At 38.8% G+C, this 17,061-nt stretch overlaps 2 protein-coding genes across 3 annotated transcripts in view; both read right to left on the bottom strand.

Annotated features, from left to right (window-relative positions):
- The window catches only part of LARS2 (leucyl-tRNA synthetase 2, mitochondrial), an 88,325-nt gene extending 72,978 nt beyond the window's left edge, over positions 1-15,347 (bottom strand). For both annotated transcript variants that reach the window (XM_010562057.1, XM_010562055.1), the window contains exons 1-4: positions 15,297-15,347; positions 12,375-12,625; positions 10,411-10,539; positions 288-379 (exon numbers count right to left, since the gene is read on the bottom strand). In XM_010562057.1, coding sequence (XP_010560359.1) covers positions 288-379; positions 10,411-10,539; positions 12,375-12,608 — 455 coding nt within the window. In that variant the 5' untranslated portion in view covers positions 12,609-12,625; positions 15,297-15,347. The remainder of the gene's footprint in view (positions 1-287; positions 380-10,410; positions 10,540-12,374; positions 12,626-15,296) is intronic.
- On the bottom strand, positions 14,953-15,786 carry LOC104828417 (basic salivary proline-rich protein 1-like). The gene has a single exon (XM_010562074.1). The coding sequence runs from the start codon at positions 15,784-15,786 to the stop codon at positions 14,953-14,955; it is 834 nt and encodes a 277-aa protein (XP_010560376.1).
- Positions 15,787-17,061: the final 1,275 nt, after the last annotated feature.

The raw sequence follows: 17,061 nt of genomic DNA on the forward strand, positions 1-17,061 counted from the left end.
TCTGATTTATTTCTTGCTCACCAATTTGGGTGTTTGGGAACTGTCACTCTTCCAATATTATACCTTTTTACAATTTAAAAGTCATAGAGATTAAAACCTCCTGATACATATTTTTTTTCAAAACTGAATAATCAGCAGAGTCCCATAAAACATTGGCAAATAACCCTCGTTCTTTCTGTACTGTCTTTCTTCTACACTGGTTTTGCTCTGTTTTGTTGGTTTATGGGGGCCACAGTACAGGTATTCACAGTGGAAATGCCATATTACTTAAATTCATGAAAAACCACCTTTGTGTCCAGCTTGCAGGGTGAAGCCCATGTTCAACTGCAGCATTTTCTGCTGGTAAACCAAATGCGTCCCATCCCATTGGATTTATCACCTGTCAGCAAAAAGGAAAAACACAATCTTACATAACTTTCTGGAATGGCATCAGCAACACACACAGGACTCCAAATAATGAACGGTGTTTTGCATTTCAGCATTTGTTTTGCCTGAATTGAACCTCTTTAAAACATGCCAACTACAGCTAGGTCTGTTTTAAAAGATGAATACGAAGCATACTTGCTATCTACAACGCGATGTTAGAGGGAGCTTGAAGTATTAAGTATTAAAGTAAATCCTCATGTCTATTTCAATACCAGGTTGACAACGACAAAAATCAATGCTTTGTAAATTTGTGTCGTGGTCAAAATTAGCAGTTGATGCTACTGCTAAATAGAAAAAAATATTCATTCCAAAGAAGGAGAAGAAGAAAGCAAGCAAAACTAATTGCACCGTTTTATAACTGTACCAGATGTGTAGCCTACTATTTTTTTCCTTTCGTTGAAAAAAAAAAAAAAAAGAAAAATACCATATGATAACCTTAAATCCAACAGATAAAATGAAGAGGGTGGGGAAAACCGGTTTAGTCAAATTTTACTAAAATATCATTTGTAAATATAGACTACAGGCTGACAAATTGTATTTCGTGACCACAAATAAGTAAAGGGGGAAAAAAATGTTTACAAAATATAATAGATAATTTCTGTTGAAATAGTTATGTATCTATCCTATTAACATGCAAATTATTTAGAAAAATAATCTAGCAATACAGTAAGTATTCAAAAAACCTGTTTAATAACCAGGGAAAGAAAGGCCAGTACTTAAGATGCTGTCATTAAACACCCTTGTATATTGGATACTTGATAAAACCAATCCCACTTCTTACACCTACAAATGTGCTATAAATTCAATAATTATGATTAAAGTTACACAAGTTTAACAATAGCAAAACATGATTGAGTAACATTTTACAGTTTGTAAGAAATCAAAATTTTTACCCCTTAAAATATGTATTTATATAAAGAACTTGTTCTTTAGTGGCATGTAAGCAAACAAGCAATAAGAAAGCAAGCCCAGCAATACTAATCTCATAAGCTATCTCCATGTGAAAAATCTGCTCATTTCGGAAGCGCAAGAGCTACTTTTCTCACTGGTTTGAATTATTTTTATTCTTCTTTGCCACAACCTTCCAATCCTATGACTTCAATGGATTCTTTCATAAAAAATATTTTATAGATGTGTTTATAAAGGTGCCCTAGGCACCAACTCAGTGTAAAAGCAACAGGATTTAACAGCTGTGACTCCTCAGCATTCTCGTTTTCAATACTGAGCTAAACTAAACTTGCTGTATATCATTACTCTGCTGGTGCAGCAACAAAACCAAAGGTACTAACCTGTCAACAGCTGTGATTCAAGCCAGCACAGTAACGGTCCATGCACAGCATATTTTTGATGTATAAATCTAATAGAAATCAGAATGCTATTCTGTGTTAGAAGTTTTCCCTATTATCAAACAGATCATTATTCCTCACATCACAGCATCAGAAATAAGAATCCTAACTCCTTACTTCCCCACATTATAGGTGTTACATAGAAAATCTCATTTGGAGTCTAAACCACTTGCCAACACCCCGCTGAAGCAAACCTCTCCCCAGCCCTTCTCCTCTCCCTCCCCCCAAGAGTAATCAAAACTATTGGTATAAAGGAGAAAAAAAGAAAGGCAAACTTTACATAAACTACAAATCTCAACAGAATTTTTTAAGGATACACTAAAATATTAGTTTCTGCAGCTGAGTTCTTTTTGACCACTACTATTGCTGACAACCTGTCTCTGGACAGAAATGATGAAATAAACCAGATTTTTTTTTTTCATGTATAATACATGTTTTCTCTTATTTAAACCCCCTTTGTTTAGACAAATGCCCTACATTTGCATCCCTACAAATACCTTCTTTTACTACAAGCTGATGCACATTAAGTGAGATTAGAAAAACTACTCAATTAATTTTTGTAAAATTCGGCTTCTGAAGATCTCCTGGATATAGATAAGCAGCCAAAAGCAAAGCACAATCTCATTTCTCACACTCATGGGCAAAAGGATGTGGGAAGAACAGCTTCACTACTGGCTACAGACTCCCCAAAAAGACTGACTGATGCTCCAGACAGCTAATGTGCAGGCATTTTATCACTGTACCATCAGCGCTAGCAGGAGTTATCTGCTCACACAGATCTTCCCAATTCTAGCATGTATATTAAAATACCATACAGTGTATTCACTTATCACATTCAAAAGACAGTTCAATTTAAGAACCAACAGCATTCTTCAAGTTAAAGGGCTGAAGAAGTATGCTAATTCAAGTTTCAATCAGAAACCTGAATTTAAAGAGACATTAAAAATATCCTCAAATTAATCTCCAGGATAGATCTATTTATGTAGTTGCTATAGAGATGAATGTAACATGCACAGTGGTTTAGAAAATTATTTCAAGTTTATTGTCTCTTTTACTTCTCTACCGTGAACGGATTTGAAAGGTTTGTGAAAGGAATTTGTCTAAACAACAGGTCAGCAGCTTCTGGCTGGAATGTGTGTTACGTATCTACAGTTAAAATGCCACAGTCGCCACACAGGACTTGGCATTACATCTTTACTTAGCCAACATAAAACACAAGACTGAGATTAACTATATAGCTCTGGAAAGCATAAAAAACCTCAACAGACACGGAAAAGAAGAAAATATACAACTAACATGTCAGAAGTTGGCACAAAGAATAAAGGAACAGTTCGGCTGTTCAAAACAAAGGAAAAATAGGAAGAAAGCAATTTTGAAGACCAAAGGGTATTCCTTACAGCTCCTTGATCGTTTGGCCCATAGGCTCTAACTAGCAGAAAACATGGCTGCTCACTCCAGAATTACAGATGAGCAGAAGAAAAAAAGTCATCCGCTTTCTTGAATTTCAAGCTGACTTGATTGCTTCTGACAGCAGTCTCTAAACCTTATGCAACTGAGGGATCAATTCTGCTCACTAGAGTGACTGTTCTTCCAAGCATGGCTTCTCTGCCCAGACAGTATTTTCTCTAAGCCACAAAGAGAAAGAAAAACAAATAACGAATGTCTCTTGCAAGACAGAAGGACTGCCTAAGTCTAAGGATGCCTATATCTGGTAAAAGAAGGCAGGTTATAGTTTTTGTCATTTTAAGATGGCAGAAGCCAGTACTATCACCAAAGGCAGACGTGTGTTTCTGCTCTTCACAAAGAAGTGGACAGGTAAACTCTTCCTGGTTAAAACTACTAGGTTAGTTTTGAACATAGATTACGTGGCTTAAGATCCTCAGAAGTTCACATGATCACGCAGGATCAGCTATGAATGACTGGCATTTTCTACCACTCAACATACTATGTTTTGCACAGGAACATAAAGTTGCAAGGAAATGATTAATTAGTGTGTGGAGAACAAAGCACTTAGTAACTACCACACTGAGCGGTCTTTTCAGGAGCAGATTATTAAAAAGGAAAACAGTCGCATCTTGAAACATTTTAGATTGCAAAGACTCCCACTTCATATTAGCTCGAAGCATCGCTTTCAGAATCATTTCACAGCATGGTCAAAAATCTATCAATAATGATGGCTAGAGCTCTTAATGTGACTGTGGGACAAAGCAGAGGAAGACACAGTAACTCCATGAATTCATGTCTGAGATCTCAGCTCTTCCTCTCAGAGGTATTTCATCTATTCACTGCTGTAACAATCAGCCCATCGCACTGACGTTAGTAGGCAAGATCAGTAAGTACTCTGTAACGCAAAGCTGACAAAGATCTCGTAACACTCAGTTCCATGCCTCTGTCAACATAACTAGGATGGACAATTCAGTGAATCTTCCTTAATGTTTGTAAGGAAACAAAGAACTTGTTTGCTCTCCTGATGTGCTCAGTAGCTCTCAAAACTATGACCAGGGAGCTGACGTATCTTTCTTACGTCCAGATCAGTGTATTCTAAATTTTCAGAAAGATAGCAGAATCAGTGTCAAAAATGCCTGTAAATAAATATATTTCAGAGAATGCGTGAGAAGACAACCAAAGATGAAAATGAAGAGGCTTGCTGACAGATTAGTGATTTGAATCAATACAGCAAAGTCTACATTCCTGTCTCTATCACAGCCCCCTGACACACTCGAAATGAACCAACCAAGAAAGGCTGACAAAATAGGTGATCTGTAGTCAAGAGTTTCAGCTGCCAGAGAACACCCTTGGCTCCAGCAGCAACTTTCTGTCATCCTCCTTGCACTTATCTCACAATTGTGCAACCACACACAAGTGAGACAGTAAGGACACGTGGCTGGAGAGGGGAAAGGAAAGGACGGCTGCCCCTTCCACTGGCCACCTATAATGAGGCTGAACATGTTGAAAATCGGATTTGTAAATTGACAGATTACAGATACAACACATTTTAAATACAAGACCTCCACCTGAATGCAGCCTAGATTGTCTTTTAAGCGTACTTGGTAATAAACACCAATACACAACTGCTAAAAATTACCATCACCATCAAACAAAAAAACCCCAAGCAGACAAGACACACCTGGAAATAGATTAAAATAATGAATTTCTGACTAGTGCATATATTCTAGCAAGGACTATTTCAATGCTTCTCTGCAACAGAATGCTGCATATTAGCATTCTGATAAGGCACTTTCAAATTAAAAAATAATCAACCCATGAAGATTTCTACTAAAACATAAGTCTGCTTATAAAATGCTCTCATTTATTTCTTGTTCTCACAAGATACAAAATATGAATAATTATTCTATGTCCACACACTACCACAAACATTTAGAAAACAAAGGTGTCTCTCACCTCCTTAATCTCACACATTCTTGTCTAACATAATTGCATTTAAAATAATATCTCATTTTTTCTTTCAAAATGAAACAGAGTGAGCTCATTAACACCTTCAGTACTTGCTACTGGAAAACTAAATTTAAGTAAGATCCAATTCACACAGGATAGGATACTTGTAATACTTTCCACTTGGTTTATACCACAGAAAATAACCTGGCAAAAGGACACAACAGCCTCACACAAAAAAAAATGGTAGAAGCAGCTAATGATGATCAGAAAATGGAACTGTATTGAAATAATTCATCTTACTGATGAATTAATTGTAAAGTATTAATTAAACTTGCCTGTCTTTCTACTATACCATTCACTTTTGCAATTTCAAGAATATTAAGATTCACTGCTGAAAGGGAAAACAATTAATGAAAATACATCCAATTTAAAAAAAGAAGACATTCTGGATAAAACAAAAACACCCTTTAAGTCATTTGGGGAAATTGTGGAACTATCACTGACAATATTCCAATCCCACCTATCAGGAGCAGTCGAAATATAAATTAAGAAATCTGCTCCTAGTGTACAGGAATTTCACCCTGAATTGTCCAATGATCGTTCTCATTTCTGCACAACTCACACATGTGACAGCCTCGCTGTGGTATCAATATCAATTCAAAATTTTATTAAAAAGGTATCACAGGAACTATTGAACTGAATCACTCTCTGTTTACTGATTGCTAAGGGAATAATTCTCAGTCCTCTGAGAGGCACAAATTATCCACTTTGGAATTTATCAAAGACATGATAATGATAGCATTATAAAGCAATGGTAAATACTTCTTCCCCTGAGCAGCAGCAGACTGGAAATCTGCCATGGTGAAAATCACCATGAATGTCTCTATAATTTGTACATGGCACTCTCAAATAATGAATAGGAAATCTCTTAACATCTTACAAAACTCCTACATTCAAATTCACAACGTGCATGTAAATTCACAGAGAAAACACAACCAGAAACTGCACTTTATAGTTCTGGATTGGTTTATTAATAGATACAAATTTGTAATTTAAAATATATAAATTACTTTTTCATAGCACTTTAAAAGAAATTGGTTTGTAATAAGATCTGTGACTAAACTCTCCATACACAAAAGTTATTTTAACTGCACTTCAAGAAAAATGTTATCCTTAACACATTTTGGAAAGAGACTAGCTCAGTGCATTCATGCTAAGTAATCTATACAGTTTACAGTTCCCATGCAAAGACTTCCAACTTCATCTTCAGTAATCAGAACGTAAACAAGTTATCTTGTAACAGATGTACTCTACAAATCATTTATGCAGCAACCCAATCCAAGTGCATGACAGTTTGTTTCCCATGCACTGCCTACAGGTCCTCGAGGACTACTGGAACAAGAAAATGCTTCACTGGTCAGATCTTCAGGTAAAACAAATGGGACTTCACCACCCATCGGCACAATCAATGTACTGGCCCCGTATCGATACAACTCCAGTGATTACCTCCATACTGCAACACACAAATTCATGCACCCCCTACTGAAAACTCTACAAAGCTGACCACTCATCAGTACACTGAAAAAGTGACTGACTACCTATTGCAACATTACACTTGCATTAAATCCCACCCTGCACAGCATTTAATAAATGACTAGCCAGTCACATATTGCAGAAAAGGCTGCTTCTCATTAGGTAATCTGTTTGATTGCCCATTTTCAGTGTCGTAAGTTACCAATATCATCTATGGCTTTATGTTGAAGCAGTATGTCTTCCAAAAACAAGGAGGGGGAAAAAAAGAGCAAAAATATTTATTTTTCCCACTTAAAATGCTGGTGAAGTACAGGTTTCTGGCAAGTATCAGTAGAATTCAGTGCATATCGCCTCTCTAGAATATTTTAATTGAAACAAAATCAGATCCTATCCAGCTAGAAAAATGAAATACTAATGTTGCAGTTTAGAAAAACAAAAAACCAGCATCCAAATGATTCAACGCTTTTCCAGTTAAGATTTCAAACTACCTCCAATATGAAGAAATTACACAAATGCATTCCAAAGGATGGTTCCAGTTTACTAAAGGAGCTCTAATCCCTTTCTAAAGGCATTCAAGCTTATCCTTACTTAAGTATTACAACAAATAAGCCAATTCTTGCCTGCTCAGATTAAATCAATATGAAACTAACTTATTTTTCTTAAGAGAATGCCTTCATGAGAAAATAGTATCTCCACCTTACTGAACATACACGACTGTCTTACTCAACCATATATACTAGTCAACTATGTACACACCATATATATTTTCCCTGATATTTTCCCCTCACTGTTTATTAGACAACAAATACACATTGCAGTCTGAAGTTTTCCCTGGGAACTTTAAGTGTGAATGTTTTTGCCTCTATTTTTCATGGTAACAGCCCATTATTCCTCGTTGCCTTACAAACACTTGCAACCTACCTGTATCGGTTCTAGCACAGTTTTATGACTTCCTAACCAGGGTCAGTTCTACACCTGTATGTAGAGATTTAGTTCCTAATATTATTTTCAATTACTCTTCCTTTTTTTTTAGTTTGGAAATGATGGAAGAAAAGTTTAAACGACATTACTGCTCCAAAGTCTTACCCTAAACTTGCCTTGAATATCTGAAATATATTCAATTCTACCTAGAATTTTGACTTGGGAAAAATTAGCAGTCCCTGAACTTTCAAACATGCAATATTAAAGCTGAATTTCCGGAAAGGGGAAAAAAAAAAAATAATCAATAGAATAACTTCAAAGTTATGCATACTAACATTTTTTTGTTTCTAAAGCATTCTTTCCTTTTATGTACTGAAGAATTACAGTAATTCCCTGAATACGGGGGAAAACATTTTTCTTGGGAATATCTAATTTTATGTATTATAAGACATAACCATGTCATAGCCTACAACCAGCACAATAAAGAAATTTTAACAGATTGTGTAACTATAACAATGGCCAGAGAAAACATCTAGAGGCTGATAAATTAATTGCAAGGAGAAAATCAATCATAAAGGCTTTAATTCTAAGTGATGGACAAATTAGCATGGCTAATAAAGAAAAGGTTTTTTAAGGCAAATATAAGTTCCAACAAGTTAATGTACATAACTAACACAATAGCTCTCAGTCTGACATACTCAGGAAATCATCTAAGAGATCTTTAATGTCTCTTAATTGTACATGAAGGTTAAATTCTTTGGCTGCCCACCTTTAGCCATAAATAGATATTCAAAGTGGTTAACACAACAGAAGATACATGCATTTATAGAAATTCAGCATGTTCTCCAGGCACTCTAATAGCTTCACAGTAATTTTTACATGAAATATAAAAATAAGCTGAAATGCAAGATTTAAAAACTTTATAAGACTTTCAAAACTTTTCTGGGAAAAAACAGGCAATCATGGAAATAAAACTTGCTTTCACAGGGGCTCTTGTACTTCATTGCAACTATATTATCTTTTCATTTTCACCAAAGCTAGAATACTTCCCTTGTATTCAAAAGCTAACACCTACAGCATCCTACTTGACGTAGACAATTATTTTCACTTTATTTTAGCTAGTACAAGAGGGAGCAAGTTTTCATCCTTCTGAACAGAAATTTAGTATCTCCAGTGTTACTGATGAGAGATGGCTTATGTCCTGAAATGACATCTCCAGTGGTCTTAACATCAAGCAAGAATCAACAGTCCCTTCAAGAGCCTAGTTAGCACAATTTTTTTATTGAGATCTAAGCTCTGGTCATTCAGAGAAGTTAGGAAAGATTAGTGTTACAACAGACATTGGGGTTTTTTTCTCATTTAAAGTCTAAGGCAGTTATTTCTTTTTCCTGTAATTTTAAAAGCATGAGAATGCATTTCTGTAAAGCAGCAGCACATATTCAGTGCATGGTATGTTCATCATTGGCATAAAATACACAGTATTTGGAAAGGCAGCACACTGAATAATTCAGTGACAATACCTTTAAGAGTCTCATGGATGGTGATAAATCCAGGAAACGCTACACTTCAACAGCACTTGTAGCAAGGAAATTGCACTTAGTACCACAACCAGCAACTAACATTTATTTCTCCATTTCATTTTCTTTGTACTCTTTTGAGGTTCTGATTCCTATATTCTTGAGCTGCTCCTCCTCTCTCATACATTAGAGAGAATTCCTTTCTGAGTCTCATCCTAGATTCTTGCTTAAGGCTATTTCTTTCCTTTTGTTTGTTCCCTGCCCCAAAATTGGGTATTCTCTTTCCGTGCTCCTCCTTCCTACTGTTTCCAATTCTTGACATTTTCCGTCTACCAAATGTCTTCTTCCTCCTTAATATGGTTGTCACTCAGGCTGCAATTCTCTTATATCCTTCAAATTTTACCCGCCAGCCTTTACTGCAGAACATCAATTAGGATCCCACCTGTAGACTGCAGGGACTCTCAGCTCCAGCTTCTACCTACCAGAGAGAGAGAAGGGAGCAAGGGAAAAATGATGGCAGGCATGGGGCAGACTGGGAAATGGAGGAATGTGGAAGGGAAAGTGGGATTTCTCCTTGCAGATGCAGCAAGTAAGTTAGTCTTAGCCTACCTGGTAGGCTTGCACCTTCAGAAGACAGCGTTTTGTATGTACGATCAAGGCTGAAAGAGGCAAACCAAGGGGTCAGTCACTACAGAACAGAAACTTCTAGTTTCTTCTTCCACATGATGTGACGTGTGACATGACCCTGCTCATCTGACTTGTAGCAGTCGTGCAAAAGGGTTTCCCTCCCAGCTGACAGAGAGGAGCAGGATGTCCTGCTGAGTCTGACAAAGGACATCAGTTCTCAGGAGCAGAAATGGTGAAAGGAGTTGACTTCTGTAGTGTCTTTTTCTCTTGCCCGCTACACCTTTTCCTCCCCCGTGGCAGTAGGGTCTTCAGTCTCCTCTCACAGAAACAGTGGGGCCCACAAGTCTCATCGACACTGTGCCATGCATCAATAGATTCATTCAGGTAGCTGATACAGCATCAGCTGTATCATTTGAGATAGCTTCTAACAATTTGTTATCAACAGTGAGTTCTTAACACCATCTGTTTTCAAAAAGTCTCAAATGGCAATATTCCAAGCTTCACAGGTCATTATCTGTGCACCTACAGCATATATTCCAAATAAACCTTCACCTTCATGGCTTTTGGAAAATACTGATTTCCTGACCAATTACAATACTAAAACATCAAAAACCAACCCAGTCCTACTGCCCATCTTTTCTTACCTGCATCCCTCTCATTTTCTGGAACCGAGCTACTGCATCACTGATGGTGTAGACACGAACATGGCCCATGTGAAGCTTTCCAGAAGGGTATGGGAACATAGAAAGCACATAAAATTTTGGTCTTGATTTCTAGAAAGAAATTTTTAGAAAGTTGTAACTACATGAGCTAGCATTTTGCTTGAATACATGCGCACATTATAAACTACACGGCACGATGAAGAGAAACAAGGTTTTGCTGGAACTGATCCAAGTGAGCACTGACAAAGTTCATCGGATCAAATTCTTTGGGGCTGTAAATGGAGATGTTTTATCAGACTTTGCTGCCATCTCATCAATTATATTGATATTTATACAGCACTCGAGAATTATGTTTTTAATTAACTTTTACTCAACAAAAGATACATTAACGTAACTGCAGCTTAACAAATCACCATTCCCCACCATAGCATCTGTAACTAACTATCTATGCGTTCCTAATCTGTCCCACCAAAAAATGAAAACATGACAGATTAAATTATCCTCTTAACAGTTTAAAGAAGTGTTGTACTTTGTATTTACAACAAACATGGAGCTCACTCCTGGCCAGTTGCTTTTTGTCAGCTGAACTGCAGTAACTCGCTGAGTGACAAACTCAATCATTTGCAACTGCATGAACATCCACTGAAGTGAAACCGTTCAGTTCCACTATGCATGCTCAGATCCAAAGACATCTTACAAGCAGTACCTTGCATAGTGAAAAGTAAAGATTTCATTTAGTTAGGTTTGAGTAAATGGACAAAAGTTACAAAGAAACCAAACATTATCTCTTTCACATAAATTATTCCTAATACATCCTGATCAGCATTGAATTTATCATCGATACATGCTTGGTAAGTTCCCACAATAATTTTTTTATGTTAATAATGAAAGAAAAAAATTATGGGCAGCTTTTACTATTCTGAACAAAACTCTATTCATATTTGTCAGATACTACTTCTTTACCACTTATGTCCAATAATAGCAAACCCAGAAATAATCTGAATACTTCACTGCAGCACTATACACTATTTGCCTCTTAATATGAGTTATTAAATCTACTTCAACTGTAAGGATAAACAAAAGTATCATTAAAAATACAATTTAGAACTTAGCATATGTATGATATATATACATGATACCTATGTATACATGTGTTGTCAGATATAAAAGACACAAGCCTAACTTAATGCTTTCCCTGCTACCTGTATGCATGCACACCATTTTCATCTGTTTTCCTCCTCAGAAAAAGCAAGCCTCTTTTCTCTCTTTGACACTTTGACAGAATCAGGTTTTTGTTGGAGAGGGGGCACATTTTAGGAAAGAACAAACAAACATGAAGGGGCACAAAAATGTTTTTATACCTATGTGACTGAGCATAATTGAGAAGGCAAAAAGAGTCAGAGACTGAGATTACCACTGTTTTCAAGATCTTTTATTGCATGGGAAAACTTGTTTTTTCTGTAAGTCACTCATTATTCCTAGGACACTGTAAACCAGAAATTATTCTTGAAAAATCATCTTCCCTTAACATGGATTTTAATGAGTCACAGTGTGTAGTGTAATAGATTTGCAATAACCATTGGGAACAAGAACTTGAGAAAATTGTTTACAAAAGTTACGAACGTAGATGTTTCTTTTAATCCTTTAAATAATTAATTCCTAAATATGGTATAATATACAAAGAAAAAAATTGATTAAACACTTCCTAAATTTACAAGTTCATACTTTGCTTATCACCCTGTTTATCCTCAAGATTTTTTTTATTATTTTACCACCTATTTCATCAACAGTTTTTAATAATCTACTATCATATAAAAGTATTTTCCCCCAAAATGTAATATACATCTCATCATTATAAGCCAACTGTACTAAGTAAGTTTCAATTAATTTCACTGCAAAAACAAAAATATCAAACATATAATTTCCAAATTTCTCATAATGCTTACATTAGTTTCTGAAATTCTGCAGACCTGATCCTTTAATCTCGGGAGCCACCAATTTTCAACTCTTTTTCTTGTCTCCAACCCATAGCTTTTTTCCCATTTCCCCGTCTCACTGTAAATAGTTCTGACAGAAGGAGGAACCAGTCTTCTCTGCCATTTAATTAATCCCAGGAAGCCATTTAGTTGTCTCGTCAAACATGAGGAACAAGTGCCAACTCTCTGACAAACTGACTGCATTCTTAAGGTTATGATATCTGAAAAAGACAAAAACATGTATTTCAGTCTGCAATGTATAACAGGAATTTAGTGGTTATTATGATTATACAGAAATTTGGTAGCTATGAAACATATTTTAGCTTGATTTAGATTACTTAGCTGTTTTCCATGGTACTTGCATTTTATTCCCATGTGTTTGAATTATAAAAGCATTTCTTTTTTAGCCAAGAGAACTAACTGTGGCCCTTGCACGAAACAAACCTGTTCTGTTAGATTTCTTCTCTAATAAGATACAATTCTCACATTCAATCTCCCATAAAAGCAGGATCAGTCAATTGAAGGTTCAAGAAGCTCAGTTGCCTGAACAGAAGATGGCTAACAGGGTGTTAGTAAAATTTAGAATGAAGTAGGGAGAAGAGGAAGTTGGATGAAATTATCTTGCAAAACTACTGAATTTGTCATCACTGAAAAGACATGGGGGAGGATGACTATAATTAGTAGATTTCAACTAGACATTATAAATTGACTATTTTGCTAAGGGCTTCCTTGTCAGTATAGCTTCCTGCAAGAACTACATGAGAAACTTACACTGTTGAGACAAGATGTAATTTAACAAGTCAAGCAAGTAAAGCAATCCGGTTCTCTTTCAACTAAAAATCCAGTTAAAAGAACTCCTCATACGCTTTAGAGTGAGTCTTCTAAAATAAAACTACTCAGATTTGAGAAAGATCAAATAGCCCGCATGTTTGGGATCAGTCTCAGTAAGATATTTACTGATTTTACTTCCTACAGTAGGAAATACAGCATTAAAAAAAACCACCTACTCTGAGATTTCTTCTTCATCTTCACCCCCAATTCCTTTTTTAAAAAACTTGTTTCTTTATTTACATCAATATTTCCTATCCTCTATGGTTGTGGGGTGGGTTTTTTTCCAAATTTTGGCCTATATACGTGACTGTTGTACCAAGCTAGCTATTCAGTCTGTTCATAATTTTTCTTGCAGTTACATCAGTAAAATCTCTGTGTAGAGAAACCTTGTATAAGAAGCAGTTTTATTTATGTATTTCCCATACAATAGCAACATTATCAGTAGAAATAATTGCTATACCACCTAAATCAGGTCCCCAGTAAGCTAGTGGGAATTATACTTCCTTAATATTCACCACATATGCGTACACAAGCCCTCATTGCCTGTCTCATTACATATCTACAGAATTGCACCTCTTCTCTCTTACTTATCAAACAGGCTCTTTTAAACATTTTTTCATTTACATACATGCCTTATATTTACATACTTATTTACATACACACCAGTGCTTTGAATTTTTTGTTGCTAATCTCTAAAATCGCTCTCATTTGTCATAATAACAAATCCATGGCTGAACTCAGGATTCCCAGTGCAGGTGCACAGGAGTTACTCAGAAGACACCTAACTTCTCCCCCTCCATAACCTTACACTTACTCACTCAGCTCAAAATTAGCAAGAACATTTCAGTACTACACTGTTTTGCTTATTCTTATTCATGATTTCCGTATTACTTAGGTCTTATTTCCATTACTTCAATTTATTTTACAACAGAAAGGAGCACTTCCTTACGGCAGGCCACTTTCAGCATTGCTGACTTACAAAATACGTATTTGAAAACACAACAGTTACACACATGCGAATTCTTCAGTTGCCCCCCTGCCAATGTCATGTCTGCCAGGGCACATTTGGGTGATCTCAGGCCCTACGGGTCACACAAGCAGTGGATGCAAGTGAGAAAGGGACCACAGCCTGGGTTACACAGCGTTAGAGCAAAGCTCATTTAAACACAGGGACTTCCAGAATGAGAAAGAGATCTGCAGTCTCTTTCCTGCTCCCAGACCCCCTCACGCACAAGATGTGACAATCAGCAAGCCACACGCTGGGCCAAGCAAGGACGTGCAGCACAGAGGACAAGCAAATGCCAAAGATGTGGCACTACGTGGTTTTGCCTTTCCAAACAGGTGTGCATGGGACCAGGACAAGAAGGATGCTCCTCCCCACCCCAGTTAAGGGCATCTGAGGCCAGCACTGTGTGGGTCTTCAAAGGAGCAGGTTACCAGCCATAACTGTCCAACTCGGGCAGGTGTGCCAAGAAGGGAGGAAGGGGCTGGACTGACAGAGGAACAAAGGTTGAGACCCTGCTTTGGAAAGATGGAATAAGCACACAGGAGAGGGGACCTTTACTGCATTAAGGTACTGAAAATTGCTTGGTAAGGGCCAGCACATTTCACTAACCCTGCAAGTGAGGCAGGCAATCAAATTCCTTTCTTTATCCTGCGGCTCAAATTTGAATTAAAAAAAAATCAAAACCTCTCTACGCTCCTGCCCCCCCGCAGTTTAACTAGCAAAAGCCCTGGTGGGGCGGTGGCCGGCTGCTGGGGCAGCAGGTACAGGAACAGGCAGCTCCCTCGGCGGGAAAGACCAATCACGGCAGGGCGGGAGACTCAGAGGGGTGCTGCGGTTCACCGCGCCGCCGGCACGGCCGCCTGCGAGGGGCTGCGGCGGGGGCAGCCAGACGAACGCAGCGGGCCGGGGGAAGCGCGGAAGGCGCACGGTTGCAGGCACCGGAGGCAAAGGCCGCCCGAGGGGGAGCGTGAGGAGCAGAGACCGTCGGCAGTTAGAGCCGTTGGCCTGACAGGAGGCGAGCCCCGCGCTCGCGCCCACCGCTGAGGGACCGTTACCTGCGCGCGGGAGCCCGCTGACCGCGCCTCGCGCGCCCTCAGCTTCCCTTCCTCGCCGCGGGCGCCGCCATCTTGGTCTCGCTTTTGGCGCCCGCGGCCGGTACGGCGCGTGTGCGGCCTCCGCCCCGCCTCTTGCGCATGCGCGGCGCGGCGCCGGCCCCGCCGGGGCTTCTGCGGAGGGGCAGTGGTGAGGCACGGCTTCTCCCCGCGGGTGGGGTCCAGAGGCCGGTTGGAGGCCAGTCCGGCCCAGTCCTGACCTCTCCCGCCCAGCCCAGCCCACCATGGCCCCGCCCGGCCCGCCCAGCCCAGTCAAGTGCCTGAGGCCTTGCCGCGCGGGTCCTGGCCTTCCGCCCGAACCAAAGTGTCTGAGAGCCGAGAAAACCTGAGGAAATCTCGTGTGTTCCGAAGCCCCGAGCCTCACAGTAGGCAGGGTGGGAGGGAAGCGTGGGCCTCCGGCAGGGCAGGCGTTCCGAAGGCTGCCGGGCGCCATGCCTGCTTAGGCAAGTTCCCCTGTGAGCCTGCACCGAAAACTTGCCCTGCAAAATCTAGGGCAAAAGTTGAATTTCAACAGCGGTAGGCAGTTGTTAACCTACTAGAGGCGAGTAGCAACCGTTTTAATTGATGGCTTAAGGTACAGGTACGCATTTTAGAAGACCAAACAGCACCCCACCCCAGACAGAGCACGTAGACTGTATTTACACGTTAGAAGGGCTTACCAAGATCACAGTCTTTGCCTTGGGAATGGTGGTCTGGTAGCTCTGAAGGCCTTGGCCCCTCAGTCCTGCAAATGTTTCAGTAGGTGTTTGACGAGGAGGATGGAGGATCAAAGCAAGGTAGTGACCTGAGGCACACTGAAGAGCACACTGAAGGGTCCACAGGATCTTGTGCTGGGCAATGTGAGGCTGCATTTGTCACTATATCTTTGTATTTTGGATATTTAACATGCAAACCTAGGAGACCAACAGTAAATAAAAACATTAAATTAACTGGGATTGTCTGTGTAAGTTGCACAGTGTCTGATTAATATTGCTTGCCTCCACAGCATATACAGATAATCTGTAAAGTGACCATATAGTTTAGGGCTAGATTTCCATAGCATTTTGTCTTAAGTAGTTTTATTTCCCTCTGTAATTTTTTTTTTTTTTAATATACAGATTCTGAAATAAAGCCAATAGTTGTTTTGTGACATATTTTGGACTAATGAGAAAAAAAGCAGAAGTCAAAAAAGATAATCTAGAGCAGTGTAATTAATTTTACCTCTGGCTGGAAAACAACATCTTACCCTGTTGTCAACACTGTACAGTTCAGAGTTGGTTTTAATTACTGCAAGTAGCTCATAGTAGCCTCCAAGGAACAAGAATACTTTTTTTTTCCCCCCCGGGGATTGTGCCCTTTTGCTGCTGGTAACTGTTGATTCTTTTCATTTTTAAACCTTTTTCTTCACTGTTGTGTTTCCAGCGGAGTTTAAAGCAACACTTTCTGTTTGTGCAATGCAATGCCTCCAGTACAGTGAACATTTTTGTACTCTAGGGATACGGGCTTCTTCGATGACTAAAAATCAGTATTTACTGAGTATGAGCTTTCTGCTTGGATGTGTGTACCTGTCAAGCATGCTTAAATTATAACCTTTTCACCACAAAAATGAACTGAGAGCAGCTCTGATGCTTACCCTGCTTATAAACTAGTACAGCTTCACCAGGACTGTGTGCACAATTTTAGTTTGCTTTCCTGTTGATCTCCTTTTCAGCAAGTGATGGTGACTTCT

This window comes from Haliaeetus leucocephalus, unplaced genomic scaffold (assembly GCF_000737465.1).
Source record: "Haliaeetus leucocephalus isolate CR32 unplaced genomic scaffold, Haliaeetus_leucocephalus-4.0 Scaffold153, whole genome shotgun sequence".
NCBI classification, from domain to species: domain Eukaryota; kingdom Metazoa; phylum Chordata; class Aves; order Accipitriformes; family Accipitridae; genus Haliaeetus; species Haliaeetus leucocephalus.

Bases quoted from the DNA above. Each gene is read 5' to 3' on its own strand.
- LOC104828417 (XM_010562074.1), bottom strand. From the start codon at position 15,786: ATGGCGCCCGGCAGCCTTCGGAACGCCTGCCCTGCCGGAGGCCCACGC.